This window comes from Bos grunniens, chromosome 1 (genome assembly GCF_055505025.1).
Source record: "Bos grunniens cultivar Pamir isolate PY7600 chromosome 1, Bosgru_T2T1.0, whole genome shotgun sequence".
NCBI classification, from domain to species: Eukaryota; Metazoa; Chordata; class Mammalia; order Artiodactyla; family Bovidae; genus Bos; species Bos grunniens.
Genome location: NC_141165.1, coordinates 63,078,716 through 63,106,380, shown reverse-complemented (window position 1 = coordinate 63,106,380; position 27,665 = coordinate 63,078,716). Strand labels below are relative to the sequence as shown.

The 27,665-nt window shown below is 37.1% G+C and overlaps 1 protein-coding gene across 1 annotated transcript in view; it reads left to right on the top strand.

Annotated features, from left to right (window-relative positions):
- SPATA16 (spermatogenesis associated 16) overlaps positions 1-27,665 on the top strand; it is a 283,069-nt gene that overhangs the window by 106,045 nt on the left and 149,359 nt on the right. Inside the window, exon 4 of the mRNA XM_086318894.1 lies at positions 17,885-17,974. Within this exon, the coding sequence (XP_086175020.1) occupies positions 17,885-17,974 (90 nt within the window). The remainder of the gene's footprint in view (positions 1-17,884; positions 17,975-27,665) is intronic.

The window sequence follows — 27,665 nt, the reverse complement described above, 5'->3', positions numbered from 1 at the left end:
TTTTTAATTGGAGGAAATTGCTTTACAATGTTGTGTTGGTTTCTGCCATACAACAATGCAAACCAGCCATAACTGTACAGATCACCTCCCTCTTGAGCCTCCCTCTCCTCTTCCCATTTCACCCCTCTATATCTTCTTAAAAAATGATTTATCATATGCTTGCTTAGTAATCCCTAAAGTCTTAGTAATTTCTTCCAAAAAATGAAAGGTCTTTTAACTAACGAACAAATCCTTAATAGAATTCTGTCTTCTCCTATAGTGAATTTATTACTTTAGCTAAGCAAATTTACATGACAGTTTTCAATATTGTTTACCATCTCTTATCACCAAGTTATTTGAGGGTCACTCTTTCAATTTGGATTTTCTACTTCTCCTCCCTAAACGTTATCACTTCAAAGTGAGCTTAAGACTTACTTCCTCCTGACGTCTTTCCAAAGTTTGCATTTTTCTGTCATTGCAGATCCTTTACACAAACCTTTCAATTTTTTCCATCTCCTTTGTATGCATTCCACAATTGTTTAAAGTTTTAGTTTATTTACTGTTCTTTATTTGTGTATTTTTATAATTTTTCACAATTGGATTAAAACTTCTTTTGGAGGGTAGTTACTTGGTACCTACCATTGCTTTTTAAATAAGCAAACAAACAAACCAAAAAAAAAAAAACCCTCCAAAATATTTGCTGTTACATTATATTCACAGAAATGGCAGCACTTTTAAAGATATATGAAAAAAATGTATTCTTTGCAAAGTAATGGGAGATGACACTTTATTTGGCACAAGTCACAACAGGTTGCAAACTCAGTACTCTGAGCCAAAGAGAACAGGCTAGCAAGATAGAAGATTTAGTCATCTTTGTCAACAAAGAGAGAGTTAATAAACATATTAGGAAACCTCTTTGAATTTCAAAGAGAAACCATTAACATTCTCATCCATAAGATTAGTAATTAGACTTCCCTAATTGGAGTCACTTTGAGTAAAGGTAATTTGGCCTATAAGTAATCACTGTATTCAAACTTGAGAGCCTTTCCCATAATCAAAGTCAATATCCAATTCAAATTTGGGCTTTCAATTTGTAAACTATAATACAGTATATAATCTAGGGGTTCAGCTGAAATGGCCACTCTATACATATAATAAATGTAATGCTCAGTGTGATACATTTCCACTAATTCTGTTAATTCAACAAAGGAAAATCACAATTGTCAGAAGTTCAATTGTTTCATCAAGCATAAGAGTCAGATTTTTTGGTATAGGAGCAAAAGGCGGTTGTATAGTAGGTAAAATATTGTTTATGGAAGCCATTTATTTAGTCTCCAGACCAAAAAATCATGATGTTAATATGAACAGTTTTAATAGTTAATACACAAATAGTTTTGATTTTGCAATCAAAAGTCCCTCCACTTCTCATAGTTTGAAAGAAATAAGCATGCTGTTTCATTATCCAGTAAAACTATATAGTAGAATTGACTATAATTTCTCAGTTCATTTTAAAGATTCCTGCATAACTGCTGGTTGAAGACAGCATGAAAAATAATAGAATGCAGGCAGACATTTATTTCCATATAACAAGACTACTTAAAATACTAGTTAAAGTATGTATTTACCCTTCTGGTTCTTTTCTTTAGAACCTGTACAGTGCCTGGATCATGGTTTACTTTCAATAATTGTTGCTGAATGAATCATAAGTAATTTCTGGTAGGTTAGAACAGAGTGGAATTTATTAATTATACTTTTCAAAGCAATCATTCTAAAATGCAGCCCACCCAATAACACTAGAAAAAAAAAAAAAAAGTACTATTTGTCATGCTGTTCCTGAACCACCCCCACCACTACTCTGCCCTCCTCCCCCTCAATATTACAAGACAGATGAATAGGTCTTTACGTCTACATCTTTGGTTTTTGAATCTTGATAGCTTTTCTACAAGAGAGTTGATAGTTGGTATTTGGTTCATGAACCCTACAGAAAAGATAATGGGGCCCACACCATATTATTTGTTAAGAGAAAATGTCAAGAACAAAAAATGAAAATGTCAAAGGTAGGCTGATATACTGTATTACTTAAAGACTGTTTTGTTGGAAGAACTGACCAAGTGATTTACTCACAGCTTTTAGTGGACAGTCTTTGGATTACAATGTAGGTGAAAAATAAATGGGAATCCAACCTAGGCATTTGACAGATGGAGGAAAAAAATGGGAAGACACAATTATAGTCTACAGACACATGTGTTTCTTTTCAGGATTTCAAATTATAAAAAATAATTTTGTATCAGAAATCTTCTTCAAAGGGTCTACTTATCTATATCTCTATGTCCTTTAATTACATAAGCCATCTTTAATTCCTCATCACATTGGCATACAAGTAAGGATTAAGAAATTGTGTAAAGCTGATGTTCAAAAGGGATATAGGTGCAAAAGTCAGTGGAGAGAGGATCTTAGTATATTTGAGTCAAAACAGATGTAGATCTCCTTGTTGAATCTTAAATATTTTTAGGTTTTATGATGGGTCCTTGGAAGGAAAGTTATGATCAACCTAGATAGCATATTCAAAAGCAGAGACATTACTTTGCCAACAAAAGTTCGTCTAGTCAAGGCTATGGTTTTTCCTGTGGTCACGTATGGATGTGAGAGTTGGACTGTGAAGAAGGTTGAGCACTGAAGAATTGATGCTTTTGAACTGTGGTGTTGGGGAAGACTCTTGAGAGTCCCTTGGACTGCAAGGAGATCCAACCAGTCCATTCTGAAGGAGATCAGCCCTGGGAGTCCTTTGGAAGGAACGATGCTAAAGCTGAAACTCCAGTACTTTGGCCACCTCATGCGAAGAGTTGACTCATTGGAAAAGAGTCTGATGCTGGGAGGGATTGGGGGCAAAAGAAGGGGACGCCAGAGGATGAGATGGCTGGATGGCATCACTGACTCGATGGACGTGAGTCTGAGGGAACTCCGGGAGTTGGTGATGGACAGGAAGGCCTGGCATGCTGCGATTCATGGGGTCGCAAAGAGTCGGACACAGCTGAGCGGCTGATCTGATCTGATCTGATCTGATGGGTCCTGAGGAAGAGTGTGTTCAGCCACTTAGTAATAAATAGTGCTTTATTCCATAAACATTGAGTGTCCACTATGTGTCACAAATTTGCTAGAGGTCCCCAATATAGAGGGGGAAAAAAAGGTTAAAGAAATGGAGGAAAAAAAAACAAGAAATGTTCTCTGTTGGTCAAAAAAGGCATATCACTGCATACTGCCAAAGATCCAGTAGGGTGTCATATTTAATGTTTATTTTATGTATGTTAACTGATAATATTCATGTTGATGAAGAATATGGAAGACTAACACCTGAAACAGATACAACATTGTAAATCAACTGTACCTTCCATAAAAAATTTTAAGAAAGAATATGGAAGACCAAACTGAATATGGAAAAACATGAAAGTCCTAAAATCTCCTTCTAAAGGTTCCTATTTCTTGGTATTGATGACACACTAAATTTGTTATTTGAATCCCTTAATCTTCAGTCTATTCTTCTAAACAAAGAAATTTCATTCTCAAATTCTAAAGTAAAATATATTTAAACATTGATCCTAATCATTATTTAATGTGTATTTACTGTTAGCTCCATAAAGAGAACAGACAGTATAATATCTCTCTTCTACATATATATTTTTCAGAACTATGACATATAGCAATTTTTAAGGTACTTATCCTATTGACTCTTGGTCATGTCAAGAAATTAGGTCCTTGTTGCTCACTTGAGTAATTCCATAATTCAATATTTTGTACATATAATTAATTGTAATTTGGCGAACAAAAATCAAGGATGATATTCAACTTACTGTTTAGCTTCTTTAAATTTGTTTTCTTCTGCTATGATATATACATGCTAAGACCTCAAGAAATAGTTGAGAATGATTTCTTCTTGTTGTTTCCCTAAAGAGTTAAATTTACTTTCATGCTTTTGCAAAAACATGCTTTGCCACTGCTTTGGCAGAGCCATATACTTTATTTGACAACAATCTACTGTACTTTTCTTATTTCAAAAACCAACGCCTTTAACTGTAATTTTATGCTCTAATACTTCATAAAATAGTTCCATTTCTCCCACGTAAATTAAATTGGGACATTTTATTGTTCCATCTTATTTGTCAATATAAGATATTTAAAGTGAACACATGGACTTCTTAATTCTTCTCAATATGTTGAGGATTGTTATACTTTATTTTGGCTTGTAATTCCAATTACCAACCTTTTGTAGTGAAGCAAGTAAATAAGTAAGATGCAACCACTAAGATTTCACTGAATCCTTTTGTGGTGACAGCACAAGTGCTGAAGTTTCCTTTATATTCCTATTCCTTTCACCTACTCAGGAATTTTGATTACTAGATTGAGATTTGTATTATATCAACAGCCCATAGTGAAAGAATTTCTATTAATAAGAGGCAACTTTTTATGACTAGCATATTTAACTTAGCATAATACCTGAAGTGTCATCCATGTTGCCAGCATGTGTCAGAATTTCTTTCCTTTTTAAGGCTGAGTAATATTCCATTGTCTGTATATACCATATTGTATTAACCCACTTATCTGCTGATGGACACTTAGGTTGCTTCCACCTTTGGCTATTGCAAATAACAATGCTATGAACATGGAGATACATCTTTGAAGCACTGCTTTCAATTCTTTTGGGTATATACACAGAAGTGGAAATGCTAGATCATACTGTAATTCTATTTCTAAATCTTTGAGAAATTGTCATACTCTTTTCCATAGCAGGTGCACCATCATTCTCATAAATCATGCATGAGGGTTCTAACAGCTCCATGTCCTTGCCAACATCTGTTATTTTCTGTTTTTTTTTTAGTGGTAGCCATTCTAATGAGTATGAGGTGGTATCTCATTGTGGTTTTGATTTGCATTTCTTTAATGATCAGTGATGTTGAGCATCTTTTTCATGTGATTATTGGCCATTTGTTTATCTTTGGAGAAATTATTCAAGTCCTTTGCTCGGTTTTTAATTAGATTGTTTCTTCACTGCTGAGTTTTAGAAACTCCTTTTATATTCTAGATATTGATCCTTTTTCAGGTACAAAATTTGCAAATATTTTCTCTTTCCACTTTCACATTTTCACTCTGTTGATAGTGTCCTTTGATAAACAGAAGTTTTTAATTTTTATCTACTCCAGTTTATCTATTTTTCCTTTTGTTCCCTGTAACTTTTACTTTGACTTAACTTCATAAATATTCTACAAGCTGCCTTAAAATCTACCTAAAGCAGAATATAAATAGATAATAATGTAATCACTCATTCTTTAATATGAGGTATTCTTAGATTTTCCTATGATATTTTAATTTTTAGAGCTTGTTACGAATTCTTTTTTATTTGTTAATGGTATGAATATAACAAATACTGCTTGCCAATCTGAACAAAAATTATTTATATAGGGAAACGATTCTCCTTGGGTCTCCTAACTTTTTGCATGCCTTGTAAACAAGGCATTGACTGGCCTCTGCTCTGATTTATCTTTTCAAAGATGACTATGTGGCAAACAACCTTGGAAGAAAGGTCAAGTCTGCTTACAGCCTTGGAAGATGAAATAGCGTCTCCTTCTAGACCTACTCTGGGAGTTGGTGATGGACAGGGAAGTCTGGCGTGCTGCAGTTCATGGGGTCGCAAAGAGTCGGACACGACTGAGTGACTGAACTGAACTAGACCTACAAACAGGCATGCTTGCCATCAATTGTAAAACGTCTATATCCCCCAAACCCAGGATTCCTCTCCTATAATGCAACCTACTGCATGTGAAGGCTTCACCTGGCCTTCTTTGCGTTACTATCTGGGAAATGCAGCTCAAGGAACCAGTACAACAAAAGACTGATAGATTGGCTACTTCTGCTGCTATGAGTAAGAAACGGTCCCTTGTCTCCAGCCTTGGAGGTTTACATCTTCTACAAGTACCCATGAAACTATGGCATGCTAACTTGTTAGCTTGAAGTCGGGGGGAAACTCAAACCCTTCACAGTGATCAACAATGTATTCTATTACTGTATAAAACAGGGAACTTACTCATTTCCTTTAAACAGAAGGAAATCCAAAAAAGAGGGGATATAAGTAAACGTATAGCGGATTCCCTTTGCTGTACAGCAGAAACTAACTCAACGTTGTAAGCAACTATACTCCAATTAAAAATTATAAAAATGTGTTCTAAAAGATTTTTGAATATCCTTGAAAGGATATTCTAAATATCTTTGAAAGTCATTTAGCCTAACTCCCACTCAGTCAAAAATTTCTTCTACACATCCTGACAGATGGCATTTGAAATATCACTTAAATGATTCTAGTAAAAGGAAACTCTTCTCAAAGCTTTTTGCATCATTGATTATTAAGTCCCTCCTTATGTTGAACTGAACTATTTGTAACTTCATAATACTGGCTTTTGCCTGATTTCATCTTTTTTACATAGAATAATTATTCTATTTTTCACATGGCAGGTCTTTGTATTTGAAAATACTTATTTAGTCTCCACTAATCTCACTTAATTCTCTGAACATATCAATTTCATTCCATATTCTTCCCACACTATGTTCTATAGATCCACTGGACTCTCTAGACATACCCCAAAATGGTAATGATTCCCAGAGGTGTGTCTATATAACTATAGAACAATTCAGTGATAATGAATTGTTTATCAATTGTTATCAAAGATAATCACTTTATCATTTTAACAGAATGCCATTGATTCATTTAGCATAAATTTTGTATACCATTTTTGTAGCTCTATCATACTGTCCTATTGTGTTCAGCTTGTGATTAGTTAAAATATTCAGGCTTTTTCCCCATAGCCATACTCAAGCCATAACTATACTTGTAAAACTGACTTTTAGAATCCATAACAAAGATTTTTTTTTAAGATTTTGCCTCTGTCATCAGTAATACTATTTTTTGCTAAATATAATCTATGCCATTGGAAAAAATTATAGGCATTCTTTCTATCTCTTAATACTAGTCACTAATGGAAATACTGTCTACAAAAAGGGCTAAGGACAAGCCACTGAACTTCTTTCATAACAATCTAGACTGTACTTCAACAGTACTGATCAGTTGTTCAACAAGTTATAATTTACTGACTGAGGCCATTATCCCACATTAATATCATCACAAAGATATCATGCTTTGGCGAAATAAAAATGTTTCATTTGTTTCCTTGGCGTTCTCTAGATCTACCAACTATTTCTAAAAGAATGTCAGCACTTTTCTAAGATATTAAGAAGAGTGTCACTCAGGAGGATGTGTCATTGCTAATTTACTTTGATTACACTACTAATTTACTAATGATTAAGCAAGGTAAAGGCAACTGAATTTAGGCATCTTTACCTAAATAAGAAATTGCTTTCCTAATCCCCAGTCTAAAGCCTTAAGCCCCGGAAGTAGTGATAACTAACGTTCTCATTCACAGACTTCAAGCTTCTGATTGAGATGTAGAAGAAAAACACATCTGTCTCTGGGGTAATCAATATGAAATTCTGCCTCCATTGCCACTTTTTGATGTGGTTGGAAAAATACTATATCCTTATTGTAGTGATGCTGAAGCTGAAGCTCTATACTTTGGCTACTTGATGTGAAAGCCATCTCATTAGAAAACACCCTGATGCTGGGAAAGATTGAAGGCATGAGGAGAAGGGGACAATAGAGAATGAGATGGCTGGATGGCATCATGAACTCAGTGGACATGAGTCTGAATAAACTCCAGGAGATAGTGAAGGACAAGGAGTCTTGGCATGCTGCAGTCTATGGGGTCCCAAAGAGTTGAACACAACTGAGCGACTGAATGACAATTATGTTTATTAATTTAACACTTTTTTGAATTGATAACTAATCCCAGTTAGCCCTACAAAAGATCAATGGACAAAGTCCACAATCATATTGATAGATCAAAAGGATATTTGAAGAAAAAGTAAGCATTTACTTCTGATAATAACTCTTGGAAAATAATTTTTCTCAAACTAATTCATAATCATAGTTATCAGTGAAACACTGAAGCATCCATAGATCACTTCACTTATTTAAACTCCTTTTAAAAAATTTTAGCCTAGGCAGTAAAAGAAAAAACATGAATATTGAAAAGCAGTACCAGACATCATTATTTGCAGATGATGTGAATAAAACTATATTATTGCAATATTAAGAAGTAAGGATACAAAAATTAATAATTTTAAAATACATTCTAAATCAATTATAAGTTAGGATATACAACAGAAAAATAATCCCATTCTTATCATGTATACCTGTGGTGCCTCTCAAACTTTAATGTGCATATAAATCACCTAAGGATCTTGCTAAAATGAAGATTCAGTACATTTGTAATCAAGATTTTACATTTCCAATGAGTTTCCAAGTGCTGCTGATCATACTTTTAGTTATATGTGTATATATGGATATATATACATATACACATATACTAATATGTATAAACCGCATCTATAATTTTTAAACTTTAGAATTAAGAAATCTGTAAAAACTCTATTTTACAAAAACGTAAAAGAATGGTTAAGTATTACTGGATGACATAAAATAATATTTGAATGAAGAGAATGTCATGTTCCTGGATAGGAAGACAACAGTATAAAAATGTCTGTTCTTCCTCAGATCAGTTTAGTCGCTGAGTTGTGTCTGACTCTTTGTGACCCCATGGACTGCAGCACGCCAGGCCTCCCTGTCTAACACCAACTCCCAAGTTTACTCAAACTCATGTCCATCAAGCTGGTGATGCCATCTAACCATTTCATCCTGTGTTGTCCCCTTCTACTCCTGCCTCCAATCTTTCCCAGCATCAGGGTCTTTTCAGATGAGTCAGTTCTTTGCATCAGGTGGCCAAAGTATTGGAGTTTCAACTTCAACATCAGTCCTTCCAGTGAATATTCAGGACTGATTTCCTTTAGGATGGACTGGTTGGATCTCCTTGCAGTCCAAGGGACTCTCAAAAGTCCTCTCCAACACCACAGTTCAAAAGCATCAATTCTTCATCACTCAGCCTTCTTTATGTTCCAAGTCTCACAGCCATACATGACTACTGGAAAAACCATAGCCTTGACTAGATGGAATGTTGTTGGCAAAGTAATGTCTCTGCTTTTTAATATGCTGTCTAGGTTGGTCATAAGTTTTCTTCCAAGGAGCAAGCGTCTTTTAATTTCATGGCTGCAGTCACCATCTGCGGTGATTTTGGAGCCCCCAAAAATAAAGTCTGCCACTATTTCCTCTATTTCCCCATCTATTTGCCATGAAGTGATGGCACCAGATGCCATGAGCTTAGTTTTCTGAATGTTGAGTTTTAAGCCAAATTTTTCACTCTCCTCTTTCACTTTCATCAAGAGGCTCTTTAGTTCTTCCTAAAATTAGTTTAATGCCTTTAACACAAATGAAAACCACTAAATGTGGGAGTGTTTACAACTTTAAAAAATGAATATTATAAAGTTCATCAAAAGAATAAATATGTTATATCAGATACATTTTTCACAGAAACCATTAGGCATTTCTTTCCCTTCCAAAAATTAATGACTAGAATTAAAACCATTTGTTTCTGTCACAGAAACAGGCAGATCAAAATTGTATGTACAAAGTCCAGCCACTGATCCAAGCATGCACACAAACTTAGTATATAATAAAGGTGGCATATCAAATCACTAGAAAAAAATATGAATCATCTGACAAGTGAGTTGAGATATAACTAATAGTCACTGAAATAGACATATACTGGTCAAACAACAATATGACTCTAAGACTTAATAAAACAAGTATACACAAACATCAAATAATATGAAACTTAAAAGACTTGACTACTGGAAAACTATAGCTTTGACTAGATGGACCTTTGTTGACAAAGTAATGTCTCTGCTTTTTCATATGCTGTCTAGGTTGGTCATAACTTTCCTTAGAAGGAGTAAGTGTCTTTTAATTTCATGGCTGCAGTCACCATTTGCAGTGATTTTTGAGCCCCCCAAAATAAAGTCTGACACTGTTTCCACTGTTTCCCCATCTATTTCCCATGAAGTGATGGGACCAGATGCCATGAACTTAGTTTTCTGAATGTTGAGCTTTAAGCCAACTTTTTCACTCTCCTCTTTCACTTCATCAAGAGGCTTTAGTTCCTCTTCACTTTCTCCATAAGGGTGGTGTCATCTGCATATCTGAGGTTACTGATATTTCTCCCAGCAATCTTGATTCCAGCTTGTGCTTCTTCCAGTCCAGCGTTTCTCATGATGTACTCTGCATATAAGTTAAATAAACAGGGTGACAATATACAGCCTTGACGTACTCCTTTCCTGATTTGGAACCAGTCTGTTGTTTAGTCAGATGTTCACACTGGTTTTAAATAAGGCAGAGGAACCAGAGATCAAATTGCCAACATCCACCGGATCATCGAAAAAGCAAGAGAATTCCAGAAAAACATCTATTTCTGCTTTATTGACTATTCCAAAGCCTTTGACTCTGTGGATCACAATAAACTGTGGAAAATTCTGAAAGAGATGGGAATACCAGACCACCTGACCTGCCTCCTGAGATCTGTATGCAGGTCAGGAAGCAACAGTGGACATGAAACAACAGACTGGTAATGGGAAATAGATGGGAAAACAGTGGAAACAGTGGCAGACTTTATTTTGGGGGGCTCCAAAATCCTGCAGATGGTGATTGCAGCCATGAAATTAAAAGACACTTACTCCTTGGAAGGAAAGTTATGACCAACCTAGACAGCATATTAAAAAGCAGAGACATCACTTTACTAACAAAGGTCCATCTAGTCAAGGTTATGTTTTTCCGGTAGTCATGTCTTTTATTTTAAGTTTCATATTATTTGAAGTTTGTGTGTACTTGTTTTACCAAGTCTTAAAGTCATAATGCCGAAGAATTCATGCTTTTAAACTGTGGTGTTGGAGAAGGCTCTTGAGAGTCCCTTGGACTGCAAGGAGATCCAACAAGTCCATCCTAAAGGAGATCAGTCCTGGGTGTTCATTGGAAGGACTGATGGTTGAAGCAGAAACTCTAATACTTTGGCCATCTGATGCAAAGAGCTGACTCATTTGAAAAGACCCTGATGCTGGAAAAGATTGAGGGCAGGAGGAGAAGGGGATGACAGAGGATGATATGGTTGGATGGCATCACCGACTCAATGAACATGGGTTTGGGTAGACTCCGGGAGTTGGTGATGAACAAGGAGGCCTGGCGTGCTGTGGTTCATGGGGTCACAAAGAGTTGGACACAACTGAGCGACTGAACTGAACTGACACGGTCAAAGGCTTTGGCATAGTCAATAAAGCAGAAATAGATGTATTTCTGGAACTCTCTTGCTTTTTCAATAATCCAGCAGATGTTGGCAATTTGATCTCTGGTTCCTCTGCATTTTCTAAATCCAGCTTGAACATCTATACATTCACAGTTCTTGTATTGCTGAAGCCTTGCTTGGAGAATTTTGAGCACTACTTCACTAGCATGTGATGTGAGTGCAATTGTGTGGTAGTTTGAATCTTTTTTGGCATTGCCTTTCTTTGGGATTGGAATGAAAACTCATCTTTTCCAGTCCTGTGGCCACTGCTGAGTTTTCCAAATTTGCTGACATATTGAGTGCAGCACTTTCACAGCATCATCATTTAGGTTTTGAAATAGCTCAACTGGAATTCCATCACCTCCACTAGCTTTGTTCGTAGTGATGCTTCCTAAGGCCCACTTGACTTTGCATTCCAGGATATCTGGCTCTAGGTGAGTGATCATACTATCGTGGTTATCTGGGTCATGAAGATCTTTTTTGTATAGTTCTTCTGTGTATTCTTGCCACCTCTTCTTCTGCTTCTCTTAGGTCCATACCATTTCTGTCCTTTATTGAGCCCATCTTTGCATGAAATGTTCCCTTAGTATGTCTAATTTTCTTGAAGAGATCTCTAGTCTTTCCTATTCTATTGTTTTCCTCTATTTCTTTGTACTGATCACTGAGGAAGGCTTTCTTTTCTCTCCTGCTATTCTTTGGAACTCTGCATTCAAATGGATATACCTTTCCTTTTCTCCTTTGCTCTTTGCTTTTCTTCTTTTCACAGCTATTTGTAAGGCCTCCTCAGACAGCCATTTTGCTTTTTTGCATTTCTTTTTCTTGGTGTTGGTCTTACTCCCTGTCTCCTGTACAATGTCACAAACCTCCATCCATAGTTCATCAGGTACTCTGTGTATCAGATCTAGTCCCTTAAATCTATTTCTCACTTCCACTGTATAGTTGTTAGGGATTTGGTTTATGTCATACCTGAATGGTCTAGTGGTTTTCTCTACTTTCTTCAATTTAAGTCTGAATTGGCAATAAGGAGTTCATGATCTGAGCCACAGTCAGCTCCCGGTCTTGTTTTTGCTGACTGTATAGAGCTTCTCCATCTTTGGCTGCAAAGACTATAATCAATCTGATTTTGCTGTTGGCCATCTGGTGATGTCCATGTGTAGAGTCTTCTCTTGTGTTGTTGGAAGAGGGTGTTTACTATGACCAGTACGTACTCTTGGCAGAACTCTATTAGCCTTTGCCCTGCTTCATTCCATATTCCAAGGCCAAATTTGCCTGTTACTCCAGGTATTTCTTGACCTCCTACTTTTGCATTCCAGTCCCCTATAATGAAAAGGACATCTTTTGGGGGTTTAATTCTAGAAAGTCTTGTAGGTATTTATAGAACCATTCAACTTCAGCTTCTTCAGCGTTACTGGTCAGGGCATGGACTTGGATTACCGTGACATTGAATGGTTTGCCTTGGAATCGAACAGAGTCATTCTGTCATTTTTGAGATTGCATCCAAGTACTGCATTTTGGACTCTTGTTGAGTATGATGGCTACTCCATTTCTTCTAAGGATTCTTGCCCACAGTAGTAGATACAATGGTCATCTGAGTTAAATTCATCCATTTCAGCCCATTTAGTTTGCTGATTCCTAAACCGTTGATGGAGAAGGCAATGGCAACCCACTCCAGTACTCTTGCCTGGAAAATCCCAGGGACGGAGGGGCCTGGTGGGCTGCAGTTCATGGGGTCGCTAGGAGTCGGACATGACTGAGCGACTTCACTTTCACTTTTCACTTTCATGCATTGGAGAAGGAAATGGCAACCCACTCCAGTGTTCTTGCCTGGAGAATCCCAGGGACAGGGGAGTCTGGTGGGCTGCCGTCTATGGGGTCGCACAGAGTCGGACACGACTGAAGCGACTTAGCAGCAGCAGCAGCAAAATGTTGACATTCACTCTTGCCGTCTCCTGTTTGACCACTTTCAATTTGCATTGATTCATGGACCTAACATTCCAGGTTCCTTTGCAATATTGCTTTTTACAGCATCAGACCTTGCTTCCATCACCAGTCACATCCACAACTGGGTGTTGTTTTTGTTTTGGCTCTGTCTCTTCATTCTTTCCGGGGTTATTTCTCCACTGATCTCCAGTAACATATTGGGCAGCTACCAACCTGGGTAGTTCATCTTTCAGTGTCCTATCTTTTTGCATTTTCATACTGTTCATGGGATATAGACTGGGAAATCATACTGGGAAACAGACTCTTGGAGGGCACAACAGAACCTTGTGTACCAGAACCCAGGAGAAAGAAGCAGCGACCCCACAAGAGACTGTCCCGGACTTGCCTGTGGGTGTCTGGGAGTCTCCGGTGGAGGAATGGGTCAGTGGTGGCCTGCTGCAGGGTTGGGGGCACTGATGTAGCAGTACATGCATGGGAACTTTTGAGGGAGGTCACCATTATCTTCATTACCTCCACCATAGTTTGGTCCCAGGTAAATAGCAAGAAGGGAACACAGCTCAACCCATCAACAGAAAATTGGATTTAAGGTTTACTGAGCATGGCCCCACCCATCAGAACAAGACCCAGTTTCAGTCAGTCTATCCCATCAGAACGCTTCCATAAGCCTCTTATCCTTCTCCATCAGAGGGCAGACAGTCTGAAAACCATAATCACAGAAAACTAACCAATCTGATTACACGGACTACAGCCTTGTCTAACTCAATGAAGCTATGAGCCATGCCATGTAGGGCCACACAAGACTCATGGGTCATGGTGGAGAGTTCTGACAAAATGTGGTCCGCTGGAGAAGGGAATGGCAAACCACTTCAGTAATCTTGCCTTGAGAACCCAATGAACAGTTTTTGAAAAGGCAAAAAAGATAACAGGATTAGCCAGAAAGTTTTCAGAAAGGAGAAACTGTCCTCAAGCAGGATAAATTGTTGTTATATAATCCTTAGTACAGGGGCTTCCCTGGTGCCTCAGAGGGTAAAGCATCTGCCTAAAATGCAGGAGACCTGAGTTCGATCCCTGGGTCAGGAAGATTCCCTGGAGAAGGAAATGGCAACCCACTCCAGTACTCTTGCCTGGAAAATCCCATGGACAGACAAGTCTGGTAGATTACAGTCCATGGGATCGCAAAGAGTCGGACACGACTGAGCAACTTCACTTTCAGGACAGAATTTAAGCTGTGTTGTTTGTTGTGTAATCATTGCTTTAAAAAAAAAAAAAAAGTGTTTTATATGACTAAGACTAAGGAATGCAGAGAAAAAAAAAAAGATGTTTGTCCTTTCCTCCTCCTTGAGAATTCCAGACCCCTCTCTCCTCTCCTGACTTCTTATCAATCTGCCTAGGAATTGACTGTCTCATTATTAACTTTGTCTTCATTCCTCTGACAAAAATTCAATGACTTCCATAACTTAGCCATTCTAGCATGATTCTTATTTTTACCACAACCCCTATCAACATAACTAAGTCATAGCTATTTCCTCTCTTTTAAAATCAAACCAATCAGCACAGAGATCTCTCTCTGATTATAACTGTAGGTTGATTTATTTTCATCACAGTCCCAGTCAGATTGTACACTTCAGTCATAGACAGCCTCCCATAGGTCCCCAGATGGCATCAAATGATGAATGATTAAGAACTTTTTAAAAGATAAACCAATATTTCCTCTGCAAGTTATACACAACATAAAATGCATCTTTAAAAGAGCATTATATAAAGCATCAGATAAATCAATAAAATGTAAAAAGTAGGCTTTACAATCACCACTAGCATTTCCTTGCCAAATATCTAACAGTGCATATCATAAGCACATAGTGAATGCTGCAATAATTATAAAGAAGCCAGAAATAATAAATGGCCAAACAATATCTCATCCCAAATTTATAAACTTCGTTTTGTAAGTACCTTCACCGTCAGGGTAGACTAGGTCCTAGACTTCTTGGTCCCTCTTATGAAGCAATGATTCACATGGCTCAGTGTCGGATGTTGTTACAGTTTAGAAGAACCTAGTCCAGTTTAGCAACAGTGACTTCCAAACTCATGTCCTCTACTGTATTTCTTCAACACCATAAAAAGGACTTATAATTATAAAAAATTTTTAAAGAAACCTATTCTTTTTAAAAATTACACGGAAACAATGTTTATCTCACTACCCACAAAAATCTCTTCCAAGACCACTTCAATGACTCCTCCTCTCCCTTAGCCCTCTATTTTACTAAACCCTTCTCTCATCACTACTCCTCCTGTCCACCACACCCCATGCTTCTCTCCAGTCTAATCCATTTTTATGAAAAGAACACATCTGGCAAAGCAAGATTCTTGAAGAATAGCTCAGTAAAACCAAAATACTGCATCATGGGCAAAAAGATAACAAAGGAAAAAAAAATATGTTCATTCATAAGGATTTTGTCTCATCACATTTGCAGATATTTACTAAAAATGCCTAAGTGAATAAATATTACTAAGTAAGAGGAAAGAATTAGCCATGTTGTGAAAGAAGGGTTTCTGATCAGAGTTGGAAGACCCAGGCCCCTAGACAGAGCACTTCTCTTTTCACTCTGACCTAATTTTACAAGATTACTCTTACAGGGATAAAATTTACAAACATATTTCACTAACATACCTTTTTCTGAATTAATATAAAGTATTAGTACTAGATATTAATAGTTCAGTGTTGATATGGAATAAACTCATGGAATAGGCTTTAAATTTCCAACAGTTTAATCAGAAATCAGTAAAGCAAATGGTCTGTGTTCTTGCAGGATTAATGTTATGTATTTGTACAAATTTCTAGTCATAGAATGTAGTAAAACTTTACTGACCCAGGCTTCTTTAATTCAGAAATCATCACAGAGAAGGAGTAAGATAACTTATGAAGTGCTGAGGCTAGGAGAGGAGAAACATAATAATAAACTTGAAGCAGCATTGCAGCCAACTATGAATGACTTTAGAAGGGTCCGTTAGTCTCTCTGGATTCTATTCACTTGTGTTTAAAGTGAGCTAAACTAGTCAATCAATTCACCTCATCATCATATAATTCTATGACTCTATGTGGGTCAGATAGATGCAGCTTTTTTATTTTATTCTTTCCATAAGCAATGTTTCTGGGAATGGGACTATTCTTGTCTGTATGTTTTTCTCAATCTCGAGTTCATGAATAACCTTAAAGGATCACATGAATTCCCTGAATTTAGGCAACCATGTTTATGTGCATTTTTTTAGACAGAGGTTCACAGCTTTAATTCTCCAATTTGTGAACCTCTCAAAAAAAAAAAAAAAAAAGATCAAGAATCACTTCCTTCATTAATAGACTAATTCTAAGTGATTCTCATCAACTTGTTAAAGCTGCTGCTGCTGCTGCTAAGTCACTTCAGTCATGTCCGGCTCTGTGTGACCCCACAGACGGCAGCCGACCAAGCTCCCCCATCCCTGGGATTCTCCAGGCAAGAACACTGGAGTGGGTTGCCATTTCCTTCTCCAATGCAGGAAGTGAAAAATGAAAGTGAAGTCGCTCAGTTGTGTCTGACTCTTCAAGACCCCATGGACTGCAGCCCACCAGGCTCCTCCATCCATGGGATTTTCCAGGCAAGAGTACTGGAGTGGGGTGCCATTGCCTTCTCCACATCAACTTGTAAAAGCAGGCACACACAAAAAAATTGTTTAATAGTCCTGTGTCGGTTCTATAACATTATGTATCTTACATCCACAAACACAACACATTCTGATACAAGCTATCCCTCAAACTTTCACTAATGGCTCTCTCCTCATTTGGTGATGAGTTGTGCTCTTCATCTGTCTAGCTTACCTCATTATATCAAAAGCTTTGAGCAGTGCCTGGCTTTCAGGGAAGCAAGGGAAAAGAAGAGCTACCAGTTTATCTCTAGGGAAAGAAGGCAGCTGTGGAGTGATCATCTTCTCATCTGAGCTTGGATTGTGACTCCAAAACTCTGTGAGATAATGGAAGAATCGGCAAGCAAGGATAGATAATCTTATCCAAAATCAAGCCTTGAAATTTCAGCAAAAGAAAATGTAAACCCAAAGTAAACAAGGGCCTTACCAAAAGTGGCAAGGTGAGGACCAGAATCCTTACCCAATGGTACAGAGTTCCTACCATTTCACTACAATTGTCCAACTGGGAGAAGGCACAGAACCCAACATGGATTGCAAACGAACAAGTCACCTATTCCAGTTCCACTCATTTAACTGAAATCCAGCAGCTAACAATCTCCTTCTTCATTATGGGTAGATAGACCACAATCTGAGATTTTTGCCTAATTTATCAGCATATGACAAATAAAATAACACATGTCTTATATGTAATAAAAGTTGGATTCAAATTCTTTATCATTGTTATAGCTATAAAAGTTAGCCAGTGTTATAAATAAAATTGCTTTTATCATGCAAACTTAATTTTCAATAATGCTTGTTTATTTATCTTAACTGACAATTACAGGAAGAAAAAATGATCCATTTCCTAGTGTCTTTTAAAATAGATGTATGTAAAATTGGATGATTGCTATTTCATTCCTATACACTTCTGGAAATTGACTTTTAAGAGCTTAATAACATTTGCATTTCTTTTATCTTTTCAGGAGCATTGTTTTAAACCCTGCCTATTTCCGAAATCATCTTCGTCAGGCAACAGTGTTTAGATGTCTGGAGAGATATTCAGAAGCTGCCCGGTATGTTTATTATAACTTTTGTGAAGATTTATTTCAAGTTAAATTAATTTCATTCTCAGCTTCTGGTAATAGCATAATAGAACTTTCCATTTCTCTCATGGAATATGATTTTACCAGAATTATTGTCTTATAAATGTCAAACCAACAATTATTGACTATCTTTTTCTTTAATTAAAGCCACTCTGTGTTCATAGCTCTTGGGAAAATTCAAACTTTCCAGCCATGAGGTCACTGATAATGATGGGAAAACTTCCAGGGAAGATTAGAAATGAACTTGACCTCGTGCTCTCAAGTACATTCCTGATCCTAGTTGTAATGACACAATTTTGTGACTCTCTCTTTCTTGAGTTCTGGAAATAAAACCCAACCACATGAAAAGGATCTCAGCAGCCCATTTCTAGAAAAGATGGTCTAAGCTATAACACCAAGCGTTTTAAGAGGTGTCCTAAAGTATTGTCTCTTGGACCTGCAATATGTTTCATAAAAACCTAGTGAAGCAGCTCCTGATATTCTCATCCCCAGAACCTAGACTTATGGCAAAGAATTACAAGACTTGTGTAACAGCCTCCATGCTACACTCAGAATTCCTTTGCACCTGTGGCAATGAAGGCTTTTTATTCCTGAGTTAAGATCATCATATTAGACTCCCCTTCCCTTTGTTAAATTCTCTCAAAGAATTTTCTTCATCTCTTAATGTATAGGTATCTATTGTTTCTTATCCAGCCAATTTACCATCCAAGGATTTTATCAATAAAGTGTGAGTGGTTTCTACATACACTCCAAACATAACTCCTAGGGAGAAATCCATAGTAATAGGAATGGGGAGCCTAGGTTGCTGGTGGCTACTATCTCTATAATATATATAAATAATACTTTCTTAGAAAATGAAAACTTTAAGAAATTTAAATAATAAATAATATAAATAGTAATAAAGTGATTTCATAAAATTGATACTATGAGTTTGACATGCATTCTATAAGACAGTCCTAGGTATTAAATGGCACCCCACTCCAGTACTCTTGCATGGAGAATCCCATGGACGCAGGAGCCTGGTAGGCTGCAGTCCATGGGGTCGCTAAGGGTCGGACACGACTGAGTGACTTTACTTTCACTTTTCACTTTCATGCATTGGAGAAGGAAATGGCAACCCACTCCAGTGTTCTTGCCTGGAGAATCCCAGGGACGGGGGATCCTGGTGGACTGCCATCTATGGGGTCGCACAGAGTCGGACATGACTGAAGCGACACAGCAGCAGCAGCAGCAGCAGGTATTACTTGAACTCAATTAAATGATGGACATAGAAGACTGAATTAATCACAATACTCTATTCACAGTCAACCACAATAGATAAGTCACACTATCTATTTATCCGTGTGGTAATGTCCTCTTTTAAAATTCAAAATATGTCTCTATCAATCTCATTTATACATTTTATTTTTCCTTATACTCATTTCCTAAATGTTTTCTTACGTTAGCCACATACAACTTCTTCTACTTTTTATGTTCTTTACTGAGTTATCCCTGTGGCTTATTTTCTGCCTACACGTACTATGTGAATGAAAGGGTATTTAAGAGATGATAGTAAGCTTCCTTCTGTCTGTAAAAGTCATTAACTACAAACAAATCTAATCAGTTTAGCATAAACAGATACAGTACAGTTATCTGTAAATAATTTTCTTTAAGAGGTAGTTCATTAATGTATTTTCTGAATCTAATCAAAAAATAACAGGAGAAAGCTAGATGCAACTTCAGAACTAGATTGCAACTAGTTAAAACTGCTAGTAATACACTTAGGTTAACTTGTACCGACTCTAGAGAGCCCATTGTTAAATATTCAGGAACATTAGGAGAGCCAGTTGTTTACTGTGAAAGAAATTAGTGTTGCTGGGAGAATGTATACTATATAAATTCGCAAATGCTTCAAATCCATGATTTTGGAGTTTAGGGGAGAGCCAGACACCAGAAGATCATTGACTATAACTTAATTGTATCAAACCTAACCATTTGAGTTACACTGGTGATAAAAATTCTTTATGGTTCCTAAAACAAATGAACAAACAATGAGAACTAGAAAATTAAGAATTTGTCAGTACCTACAGGCAGTATTGGCATGAAACATCCATTTCCCTCGACATAATATCCCTGAAGTGTAATAAGTGCATCTGTTTCATATCATTTGATGGCTAACTTGACAATACTCCTTGAGAAGTTTCCTAATAACTGTTGGCTATACTGGTATGGACTTTCCAACAGAGAAGCAGATACAATTACTTTCAAATTCAAGTATTTTTCATCTTGGTTTCCTTGGCAATTATTGTCCTCAATATAGAGTATTGGCCATCCTTTTTTCCCCTCTAGGGAAAGAATAATATGACCCAAGAACATTAATATCTTAGTGTCTCTTAACTATTTGATTTCTAGTGTAAAACAATAAATACAAATCAATATATTAAGCATTCATACTTATCAATTAATTGCTTGGATACTTAGGTAGTTTTGGTTCAGGGCTCTTACAAACACATTATATGAAAACCCATTGAAAAAGCCCACACATCAAGATATTTTCTCTAAGGAGCCAAGTAGGCATGCTTCTGAGGTTGAAAGGCACCAAGCAAATACAAAAGAATGTCATTACCATGTAACACAGTAAGTTTTAAAACCATGATTCCCAGTCATGTAGGTCATCTCCCATCTGGTCCAAGATAGTGTATTTATAACTAGTCCCTAGGAAATGGACTATTTAAAATTTTCTAAGCCTAACCATTCAGGTATGACCTAAATCAAATACCTTATGATTATACAGTGGACTGACAAATAGATTCAAGGGATTAGATCTGATACAGAGTTCCTGTAGAACTATGGACGGAGATTCATGACATTGTACAGGAGGCAGTGATCAAGATCGTCCCCTTCCCCAAAAAAAGAAATGCAAAAAGGCAAAATGGTTGTCTGAGGAGGGCTTACAAATAGCTGTGAAAAGAACAGAAGCAAAACACAAAGGAGAAAAGGAAAAATATACCCATTTAAATGCAGAGTTCCAAAGAATAGCAAGGAGAGATAAGAAAGCCTTCCTCAGAGATCAGTGCAAAGAAATAGAGGAAGACAATAGAATGGGAAATACTAGAGATCTCTTCAAGAAAATTAGAGATACCAAGGGAACATTTCATACAAAGATGGGCACAATAAAGGACAGAAATGATTATGGACCTAACAGAAGCAGAAGATATTAAGAAGTGTCAAGAATACACAGAAGAACTGTACAAAAGAGATCATCTGAGCCAGATAATCACAATGGTGTAATCACTCACCTAGAATCAGAAATCCTGGGATGCAAAGTCAAGTGGGCTTTAAGAAGCATCACTATGAACAAAACTAGTAGAGGTGATGGAATTCGAGTTGAGCTATCACAAATCCTAAAATATGATGCTGTGAAAGTGCTTCACTCAATATGCCAGCAAATTTGGAAAACTCAGCAGTGGCCACAGGACTGGAAAAGGTCAATTTTCATTCCAATCCCAAAGAAACGCAATCCCAAAGAATGTTCAAACTACCATACAATTGCACTCATCTCACATGCTAGCAAAGTAATGCACAAATTCCTCCAAGCCAGGCTTCAGCAATACATGAACTGTGAATTTCCAGATGTTCAAGCTGGTTTTAGAAAAGGCAGAGGAACCATAGATCAAATTGCCAACATCTGCTGGATTATAGAAAAAGTGAGAGAGTTCCAGAAATACATCTATTTTTGCTGTATTGAATATGCCAAAGCTTTTGACTATGTGGGTCACAACAAACTGTAGAAAATTCTGAAAGAGATGGGAATACCAGACCACCTGACCTGCCTCTTGAGAAACCTGTATGCAGGTCAGGAAGCAACAGTTAGAACTGGACACGGAAGAACAGACTGGTTCCAGATCAGGAAAGGAGTATGTCAAGGCTGTATATTGTAACCCTGCTTATTTAATTTATATGCAGAGTACATCGTGAGAAATGCTGGACTGGATGAAGCACAAGCTGGAATCAAAATTGCCAGGAGAATTATCAATAACCTCAGATATGTAGATGATACCACCCTTATGGCAGAAAGTGAAGAACTAAAGAGTCTCTTGATGAAAATGAAAGAAGAGAGTGAAAAAGTTAACTTAAAGCTCAACATTCAGAAAACTAAGATCACAGAATCTGGTCCCATCACTTCATGGCAAATAGATGAGGAAACAATGGAAACAGTGACAGACTTTATTTTGGGGGCTCCAAAATCACTGCAGATGGTGATTGCAGCCATGAAATTAAAAGATGCTTGCTCCTTGGAAGAAAAGCTATGACCAACCTAGACAGCATATTAAAAAGCCGAGACATTACTTTGCTAATAAAGGTCTGTCTAGTCAAAGCTATCGTTTCTCCAGCAGTCATGTATGGATGTGACAGTTGGACTGTAAAGAAAGCTGAGTGCTGAAGAATTGATGCTTTTGAACTGTGGTGTTGGAGAAGACTCTTGGGAGTCCCTTGGACAGCAAGCAGATCCAACCAGTCCATCCTAAAGGAAATCAGTCCTGAATATTCATTGGAAGGACTGATGCTGAAGCTGAAACTCCAATACTTGGCCACCTGATGCAAAAAACTGACTCATTGGAAAAGACGTGATGCTGGGAATGATTGAAGGAGGGAGGAGAAATGGACGACAGGGGTTGGTTGGATGGCATCACCGACTCAATGGACATGAGTTTGAGTAAGCTCCGGGAGTTGGTGATGGACAGGGAAGCCTAGCGTAGTGCAGTCCACGGGGTCGCAAAGAGTTGGTTACTACTGAGTGACTGAACTGAACTGAACTAAGCTAAAGCCTAACCAGATCTATTCAGGAAGGAATTCCTAATGAATAGACCAAAAAAGACATCTAAGACAGTTTCACAAAATCTCAGATTCTCAATCAGAGAGCCTATAGGAAATGTAACTGAATAGAGGTTATCAGTCAGGTTTATGACAATAGGAAGGTCCTTTTATTTTATTGGTCAATATCTTTTCAGAAACATCCTACCAGAAGAAAGAGCTAGCATATATAAATGGTAGAAAGCAGAATAAAAATAAGGATATTTATTTTTGATTTAGGTTCTACAGGAATGCTAGTCACCCTTAAAAAAATACCTTGTTGTTGTTTTTCAGTTGCTCAGTTGTTCTGACTCTTTGGGACCCTTTTGGACTGCAAGACTCCAGGCTTCCCTGTCCTTCACTAACTCCCAGATTTAGATCAGACTCATGTCCATTGAGTTGATGATGCCATCCAACCATCTCATCCTCTGCTGCCCTCTTCTCCTCCTGCTCTCAATCTTTCCCAGCATCAGGATCTTTTCCAATGAATTGGCTCTTTGCATCAGGTGGCCAAAGAAGACACCTGACACCAGTTAAATTGATGAAATCACATTTTTATACCATAAATCTAAATTGAGATTACTGTAATTACCCAAGAAACAGTAAATCTGTGAGGCCTACTTGAAATAGTCAACAGCCTAGCCCTTTAACATTTCTGTTTCTATCTCTATAAGTGTGTTGAAGCAGAATGTCCTTGCTGAAATCTGTCCCTCCTCCAACACACACACAATTTGACTTACCTTCATAAGAAAGATAAGACAAGAAACTATATATACAGATGTAAAAAAGCAAACCAAAGTCAAGACTATTTTATGAAGAGAACTAATGACTTTTGATAATATTAGTACATCTCTATATATTCATCAACTAGCATAGCACTTGGCACAAACCAAATTTGCAGTTTACAAATTAAATTAGCTAGTTTTTGAGTTTGTGGTTAATAACCACTTAGCTTCATCAGTAAGGCAATATTACATGAAATGGTTGGTACAATCCTGGTTGAAAAAGAGATACAAGAGTGTGTACTTAATGGTAAAGTCATATGATATAATCATGCCTCCTATAATGAAGATTCATGGGGCAAAAAATAGATGACATTGCACAGAATGTTGAAGACCATGTTGTGTAAGGGATAGCAAACAGAAGATAACAGTAAGGGAGAGAAACACAACAAAGCCTCTTTATCCATCACTAAGGAAGAATTAGCTGTGTGTTTCCTCATACATGCAGAGAAGGCAATGGCACCCCACTCCAGTACTCTTGCCTGGAAAATCCCATGGACAGAGGAGCCTGAAAGGCTGCAGTCCATGGGATCGCTGAAGGTTGGACACGACTGAGCGACTTCACTTTCACTTTTCACTTTCATGCATTGGAGAAGGAAATGGCAACCGACTCCAGTGTTCTTGCCTGGAGAATCTCAGGAACAGGGGAGCCTGGTGGGCTGCCGTCTATGGGGTTGCACAGAGTCGGACATGACTGAAGTGACTTAGCAGTAGCAGCAGCAGTTGCTCATGAATTAGATCATGGGAGACTAGAGCAGGAATAATACATTCAAATGCTTACAAAGCCCATGCAGATGATGTGTGAAGGGGACCAATTATAAGATAAAAGGATGTTATATAAAATACAGAACACTGGAGCTCACTAACTAGAGTCACCATACAATTCATCTTTCAGACTGAACATTGTGATAGTGAAAGTGGGCACTTTTAAGAATTATAACAGGGAAACAGGCATAAATCAGGACTGTCAAGAGCACACTGGCCACACAGTATGAAAGGAGTAACCTTATTCAGGTCCAGTTAATGTTGCTATATAGAAATACAGGATATAACAATCAAATGTTGTAGATTTTTGAGTCTCCAAGAAATAGTATAATATTTCAGAGCTTTCCAAGAAATTTCTTGACTTTTGAATGTTGGCAATTATTACTAGTTTTTCAAACACAGTGTCATCTTAAGGAAGTTTAAGTAATCCCGTTCATGAAAATGCAATTCACTGAAGAATCAACTGGTCAAGTGACCAATTTGCAGAATTCACCAAATTTAAAGTTTACTAAAACCTTACTCTAAGAAATAATCTTATTGACTAATTAATATTAATATGAATACATTTATATGTATATATTCCTCATGAATACATTTAGCAAACCTTTTTAATTTTTGAAAATTTTCAGTCCTTCAAAAGCTAAGGTTATAGAATGATTGATTCTTAAAAATATACTCTTGTGTGTATGATTATTACTCTACTATTCTTGAATACTCTATGACTGTTTAGTCTAAGTAACATAACCAAAATTTTAATTTGGAAGTTTAACAATTTAAACTAATTTCTTTCTACTTTGAAAGTCATTTTTTAAAACACTTTATCATTTTTAGGATTCATTCCCCAGTTTCTGAAGGGTGACCAAATTTGCCTGTGTGATAAAATGTAGTTTTAAGTATTTATAGCATTTACAACAACTTGCATTTAATGAGGTGATTTTAACAGCTTTTTACTTTACCTCCTGACGCTAGAAAAAGCCAAAATAGGGGAAATGGACAATGGGCAACACGGCACAATCTGGGCTGTGTATTTCACAGAGGGGAGACTGAAGAACAGAGAGAAATCATAGGCCCCAGAATTCTGGAGACCTGGATCCTATAGGATTATTATAAATTTTCTAAGAAGTTAAACTGTCTTAGGATATCAAATGATATCATTTATACATGGAATCTTTAAAAAAAAAAGTCTATAAATGAACTTATCTACCAAAACGAAACAGAATTAAAGATGTAGAAAATAAATTTATGATTACTGCAGGGTAAGAGGGTGGGGAATAAACTGGAAGCTAGGGATTGACATATACACACTACTATATATAAAATAGTTACCTAATACGGACCTACTGTATAGCACAGAGAACTCTACTCAATACCCTGTAATTGCCTATAGGAAAAGAATCTAAAAATGTGTGGGTATCTGTATAACAGATTGACTTTGCTGTATACCTGAAACTAACACAACATCATAAATCAATTATACCCAATAACATTTTTTTAAAAACATGAACCAGGATACAGAGCTTAAAAAAAGATTTGTTTTCAAAAAATAAAATAAATAAGCCATCTTAATAAGTAAGCATATTTATAAATTTAACAGATTAGTCATTTGACAACCTCATCATCTGATGAATTGATCAGGAGCCCAGAGAAGTCTGTGGGCCATACCATCAGATTTAAAGCCCAGATCGAGTCCTCTCTCCAGCTCTAAATGGATACTAGAGTTTAATTTCTCAGCAATAAAGGCTGAGCTTCCTTCTACCAGCATAAGGACTCTGTCCCATATCAAATTTTGTGCAAGGCCAGTTGGGGTAAGATTTTAGTCCATTGTTGCCGCTGCTGCTGCTAAGTCACTTCAGTCATGTCCAACTCTGTGTGACCCCATAGTCAGGAGCCCACGAGGCTCCCCCGTCCCTGGGATTCTCCAGGCAAGAACACTGGAGTGGGTTGCCATTTCCTTCTCCAATGCATGAAAGTGAAAAGTGAGAGTGAAATCCATTGTTAGACTATGTTAAACAGCAGACCACTGTTAGAAAAAGGTGTTATCTTAGAGAGTTCATTAGCTTTAGTTTACTTATCATCTACAACAAATCTGGTCTGCTCTATATTTTGAAATGTTATTTAGTGTCATGTTACTTTCTTAGGTCCCAAAATTAGTGCAGATGGTGACTGCCACCATGAAATTAAAACACGCTTTCTCCTAGGAAGAAAAACTACGACAAACCTGGACAGCGTATTAAAAAGCAGAGACATTACTTTGCCAACAAAGGTCCATACAGTCAAAGTTATGGTTTTTCCAGGAGTCATATACAGATGTGAGAAATCATAAAGAAGGCTGAGCATTGAAGAACTGATGCTTTTGAACTGTGGTGCTGAAGAAGACTCTTGATAGTACCCTGGAATGCAAGGAGATCAAATCAGTTAATCCTGGAGGAAATCAGCGTTGGATATTCATTGGAAAGGCTGATGCAAAAGCTGAAACTCCAATACTTTGGCCACTTGATGGGAAGAGCCAACTCATTGGAAAAGACCCCAGTGCTGGGAAAGACGGAAAAGCTAAAGGGGAAGATGGTGATAGAGGATGAGATGGTTAGATAGCATCACTGACTCAATGCACATGAATTTGAGCAAACTCCAGGAGATAGTGAAGGACAGAGGAGCCTGGCATGCTTCAGTCCATGGGGTCACAAAGAGTTGGACATGACTTAGCAACTTAACAACACATGTAATATTGTGAGAAACAGATTAAATAACATAATATGTGCTCTAAATGTTTTCATCTTTGCTCTTAAAACACTGCACTAAATGACACATTAGATTGCAGAGCTGTTGTATATTACATATGCCTTTCAGGACTAAATAAAACAATTGGTTGTATCAGTCTGTTTATTGATACACTATGAATTTTCTCCCTCACAGCTAATTCTCAGCTTTGCCTCTCTCTTGCTTAACCTCTGATAGTGTCTTTCAGTTCACTCCTATTTAACCATTTTGGCCATTCTTATCCTCCTACTCTCCATTCACCTTTTTTCTTGCTTTATTCCACTTATCTTTTTCTGGACACAATTTAGCAACTAAAACAACAATATTTTTTCTGGGAAAAAAGTCCCTTCCTTCTGTGCATCCCCTTGTTTCAATAAGCCATTCTCAAAGCATCTCATTTGTTCTGTAAGACTTTGACTCTCCTTGATAACTGTCATTGATTTAACCGATCAATGATTACATCTGCTTTTGTTTTATTTTTGAAACTCTGAGACAAATTTGAATATTTGAATTTTCAGGAAATC